This window comes from Branchiostoma floridae, chromosome 15 (assembly GCF_000003815.2).
Source record: "Branchiostoma floridae strain S238N-H82 chromosome 15, Bfl_VNyyK, whole genome shotgun sequence".
In the NCBI taxonomy this organism is placed as follows: domain Eukaryota; kingdom Metazoa; phylum Chordata; class Leptocardii; order Amphioxiformes; family Branchiostomatidae; genus Branchiostoma; species Branchiostoma floridae.
The window spans coordinates 16,749,296-16,754,915 of NC_049993.1; the positions used below are offsets into that span (position 1 = coordinate 16,749,296).

The following is a 5,620-nucleotide window of genomic DNA, read 5'->3' on the forward strand; positions in this document are numbered from 1 at the left end:
GACCTTGACCTGTATATGGTATGATTCCCCAAAGCAAAGTTCATTGACTAAGAAATTATTGTTGTTATCTATGCGTGCAGTTTCACTGTCAAAATCATTAATTCAATTCCTGAGGAAATTTGTTATTTAGAAAAAAACACCATGATTTTGAGACGACCCGATATGTATATCCTGAACTGATCCATGTCCTAAGTCTTCCACTGCAACTTCTTGTACTGATATCAGGATGAAATATACACTACACTGCTGTGGGACAGCAGCAAAGCACAACAGTCTGGTCTGTCTTCCTTTTTAACTTCTCTAAGGTTGGCATATTTTGAATTGCAAACGCATACTGCCATACATTCAAACCCAGTACAAAATCAAGGAACTGTGATACTTGTTTAGCATTGGATTTCAGGAATGCCATGTTACTTAATGTAGTAGTTAAATGTAATTTGAATTGAAGTCAGGCAGCAAACAGCAAGCCAGGCCTGATTCTAAAATCTTAGTTGTTTTGTTTGTAACGATCAAAACTACACTCCTTTTGACACTGGAATACCAAGGAAAATCTCAATCTTTAAGTATAAGACAAGTTCTGTAAAGAACGGCACGAAAGCACCCATGCGGGCAATTTCGGTACTGCATCAATTGAGTCGGTCACAAGTCAACTTTGACCCGGGGACATAGGTTGGTGTTACGTCATCGTAATTTGTAGAGTACAAAGTTTAGGCACACTTGTCGCTGGTAAATAGCTAGTGGTTACCTTTGACCCAGTGACGTATTGTGTTGTAACGTAACTGTAGCTTGCTTAGAACAAATTTAGGTAAGCTTATATCTAGTAAATAACTTTGTGGTTCAATAGTTCAAAAGGGCGATGAGTTCTGATGTACAATCATCAAACCTTGTTGAGCAACCACCTGGCGCAGGCAGCCACTTCTAGTCACAAGCAGACAGCACAAGAAAATATCAACAACAGTTTCCTTGAGAAAATATTCAACTTTTTTTCACAGAACCTCGGAAATGTAAACCGAAATAAAACTCAGGCGGAAAACAGTTCGATTACTTGTGTTTTGGTGTTTTCACCAACACTGCAAATACCTGTACAGGAGACATTTTCTGTGACCTTCTATCTGTTCACGTTTAAGGATGTATCTTAAGAACTTGCTTACACCATTTAAGATGTTTCTTCGACACAAAAGACAACATGGGGGAGGAATATCGCATTAAGCAACAATGAATTCATGTAGGCAATGTCCCCACACGTACAAAGAACAAAGGGGAACACTTTATACAAAGAAACTTGACAAAGATTACTTTAATCTGACAAAAAGTCACAGACCAGAACCCGGATTCATGTGTGACATCATACAGGTAAAATTAACCGTGAGAAAAACACTTCCCCGTCTTTGTTTCCGCGTGTTGGAATGTTTGAAGTCTTTGTTTACAGACCACCTGCTAACACTTAATCCTCGACGTCACGAAGCCAAACAACACGGGGGCAGGTAGGGGAAATCACCTGAGACTGTGCCACTCTATTTCTTAGGGGTGTGAATACGAAAGCTTTCTTCCAGGGGGGTGAATATGTTTTAACACTTTCTTAAAGGGTTGGAAACTTTTTAGGAAAACTATAGCGTATCCGTTCCCGTATATACTAGGTCTATATTTGGCGTAACAACGCTTCAATTGGTTGAGTCATTGGGATTGAGAGGGACGCATCACCCCTACTGGAAATGTATCAGTCCTAGCCGGTAATGTTACCTCAGTTCGCGGACTGGCGAGGGGATTTTTCACCTGCTTGCTACAAAAAGCCGGACTCAGTTTCCGCGTACTCATAGTTCATACCAACCTGCGGTAGTTTACACTGGCCGTACCCATACACAAGTCCCAGGAACTGACTACAAAAATGCTACATACGTGGTGAGTTGGCACGCTTGTGCTTTGTACTATCTATATAATACGTGGAAATTGTTCGGGGGAAAGGATGTTTTGGTTCCAAGGTAAACTTCAACTGGTCTAAGTGGAAAAGCCGGCGTTTAACAGGCCACTTGGCATGAGGGTAGTCTGTGTGTCGGGAATAACTACTATTTATTCCTTCCGTTAGGCTTTGATAGGGTTTTACAAAGTTTGTTTCTTTTCCGTGAGTTTACATGGAAGAACTAAAGGTTTAAGAAGCACTAGTAAGGCCTTTCGATTGAACTTTGTCGGCAAAGAAGAAAACTTGACTTGAGGCATTACAATTCACGACACGATACCCCACCGCTCCTAATTGGAATACTTTGGAACACCGTACAAATGTGCACCAGAGCTTGGGTCTATTTTGATTTTGAAATAACAAATATTAATGTATCCAGTTTTATTACACTTCAATTCAGCTTACAATATATTTCACTATGATGGAAGAAGTGTTTTCAGTATCAAAGTACTGATAATTTGGTTAATTCCGTAGATCGTTACTAAGATATAAAATGGCGATAAACTTTCTCCTCATGGCAAGAACACTATCGATCGATGTAATCAAATCTACAGTGTAACGTTAGATGAAAGTTTTAGCTAGACTTCTGAAACTCCGTTTTCCTTTCTTTTTTTCTCTCTGCCAGGCAAAGTGGAGTCTCAGTGCTTCGATTGTTGATATTGGCTTCAGTGCTAGTCATAACACGTCAGACTGGTAAGTATGAAGGGTTGGACTTGTTTGTTCACTCGCGCGCTCTGGACACATGAGGGCAGAAATTCCCCGGTAATCAACAGAATTGGCGTCATATGTTAGCCTCTCTTTGTCAGGTTTGCATTTTAATGAGGAAAGGGATATATCTTTCCTCGAAAGGGAAATATCTTCCCTCTTCTGCTTTAATTCTATGTTGTTGTCTTCTCATATATAGAAGTGCATTTTGTACCCTATTGTTTGTTTACCTGACCTCACCTATGGGAAAACGGGAAGTGTGGCCATATGGTTGTTTGATATGTAAGTAAAATATGCAATTAACAATATCATCTGTCTTGACCAATGGCACGTTGTAACTACGCAGAAAATGGTATTGGGTGCTGGCCCATTTAGTATACTGGTGGAGGGGAGGGGGGGGGGGATCTCCCACACTCACTTCCTCACAGCACAATATTGTGCGTCAAGTAGCGAGTATGAGATAGCCTGGGTGCCATAGTACTGAGTTTAAAAACACTCGAAACCAACAGTTGGTAACAGAAACTTCTGGGAAACTAGATATGGTGGCATCCAAGCTAGAGGAACATTAATAAGATAGAGCGTTCTGTTTGAGATGGACTCGAAGTTTGCAATAACCTTTGTCGCGAATTTGCTTTTATTGAGGCTTTCAAGTTCTTGTCCAACATGGTCACAAAAGTAGGACGATTAATAAAAAAATTCGAATCCGTTCATGTGCCACCGATCTTATGCCCTTGGGAAGGCACTTAACACGACTTTCCTCACTTAACTCAAGTGAAAAAAATGGAGGTCCCGTGTTCGGGGAGAGCCACACCTAGAGCACCACGGTAAAGAACCCACCGCATCGACAAAAGTAGGGGACCTTCCCGGCGCGAGTGGCTCAAATAAACCTGTCCGGATATGCAGCTTGTTCTGTTCAGTACAAATTAACCTGGTGCGTTACGCCTCAAGACGGTTTACCTGGTAAGCAAATCAAACAAAAATGACGGTTGAACTTCCTTCAGGAAACACCATTGGTGACAGGGAGACCCTAGTTCTTATCCTGGAGGGGCATCTTGGTTTGGGCTGCACCTTTCTTTCGGAATTCGAATGGACGTAAAATGGGAGTCCCTGATTGAAAATAAAGATTAAGATAAAGAAGGGGCAGCAAACCCTCCCTGTAAAAATATATTCTGCTGCTGAAATAGCAAGGAAATTTGCTTCCCCATGTGCCAGTAGGCACTACAGGATCTCCAAGCAGAGGTTGGTCCATGGGGAAAATCGTGACCCTTTTCTTTCATCAAATTGATGAAAAAAAGGTCACGAGTTTTCCCCACCAACCTCTGCTTGGAGAGTACTACAGGGTACTGAAGTTATCAATGATCAGCAGCAAAGTCAATAATAACTAGACACCTTCTAACCGTCTAGCACGACGAAAAGTCGACAAATCTGACATTTTCTCAATTCTATTATTTCCCGCCTCGTTATAACTAGATTTTGATAATCTCCAGGCAGATTTACCAGTGACAGAAGATAGTATCAAATATGCCAAAGGGAGTCATCAGCCACTGGTAGCCAAACACATTCATTGGCCAGCTTCACTCCTCTTTTGCTAAGTTTTTATTACTATCTTATGCTACCGTAGGGATTTTCTTTGGGATTTCAATACTGTTGTTTTGTATCAGATGAAGATGCGCAACCACCTTTCGAAGAGGGATGCTTCTTCGACGGATTCAGCCAAAACCCTACGGTAAGGTTTCGTCTCTCTTTGCCAACTCGGACCACACTTTGAATACTTGTACGATCTTTTGCGAGATTCCCCGTTATAGAATTCTCATTAGATAGGTTCAATTGCAAACAACGCTTACAGCTAGAGACATGCAAAGATTGGATGTGACAGGTCGTTTATTGTAATATAAACAGCTGCTGTCGCGATGCGTGTCTGCAAAGCCAAGCTGGCGTATAATGATGATACCAAAGGTCAGTTATACATTGTGTCATGTGACAAATGCGGAAGACAACGGTCTGTATACGTACTGTCGATTCGGTACCTAACAGATAGAGGTAAAGAGAGGACAAATGTACAGAACATCTTGGGACACAGTAACGCCAAACATGTCTTTGTCGAGTGCCATCATACTGCCTCTACGGCTGACCAGCTATGGGGCTGATTATGATACTTAAAAGTCACATGACTGCAAAGTCGCCTTATTTGTCGGTCGACATTTTCCATGTTGATTTTGTAGGGGTTTTTGGACATCGCTCTCGCCGACACGGGTTCCATGACGCTACAACTCGACCAGATAGTGCACGAGTTCACCATGGACGACAACTGTGAGTGTCACATTCATAGCTTTATAATAGCACCATGTCAGTTCTTCTAGTGCCTTTGTGCGAATTCATACATTTTCTTCTAATGTTTTGGCAAAACGTCAGAGGTGTGGCTTGCAAAGTAGTCCAAAGAATCAAATTTCTTCTACTTATTCACCAGTAATTCTCTTATAGTGCCTTACAGTCTTTCAGCTCTATTTATAGACAGTGTCCGTGTATTAATCAAGTGTAATAAACAAAAGAATCCCCCTGTACCGCCAGGTACCCTGATTTTTAGGAGCCCCGTTCCGGGGCGCATCCTCCCAGAAAACGCCGCCAAAATGTGCAAAATTGTGGACAACGAAAACTACCCCTTTACCGTCCTGCACACTTTGACAGAGTACAACAGGACCAAGTTTCCAGAGTAAGTATCATTCATGGTGTGCTCTCAGATTGCCCTCGAAAACAGAAATGTAGACGGTCATAGAAATGAAATAACGTTAACGTTACCCCCTCTCATACCATATTTTATCAAAATGCTTATTTTATTAGGTATAATACTACCAATAGTTTTTAATTCTATGTGTATATTTACGAATATATAAAAGTGTGCGCAATTAAGGCAACTGATTAATTAAGCCAACTGGTTGCAAAATGTTGTAATACCCCCTCACA

At 41.3% G+C, this 5,620-nt stretch overlaps 1 protein-coding gene across 1 annotated transcript in view; it reads left to right on the forward strand.

Annotated features, from left to right (window-relative positions):
* Positions 1-1,761: 1,761 nt before the first annotated feature.
* The window catches only part of LOC118431998 (receptor tyrosine-protein kinase erbB-3-like), a 25,528-nt gene continuing 21,669 nt past the window's right edge, over positions 1,762-5,620 (forward strand). The window contains exons 1-5 of the mRNA XM_035843461.1: positions 1,762-1,899; positions 2,580-2,647; positions 4,321-4,385; positions 4,882-4,969; positions 5,228-5,369. Coding sequence (XP_035699354.1) covers positions 1,886-1,899; positions 2,580-2,647; positions 4,321-4,385; positions 4,882-4,969; positions 5,228-5,369 — 377 coding nt within the window. The 5' untranslated portion in view covers positions 1,762-1,885. The remainder of the gene's footprint in view (positions 1,900-2,579; positions 2,648-4,320; positions 4,386-4,881; positions 4,970-5,227; positions 5,370-5,620) is intronic.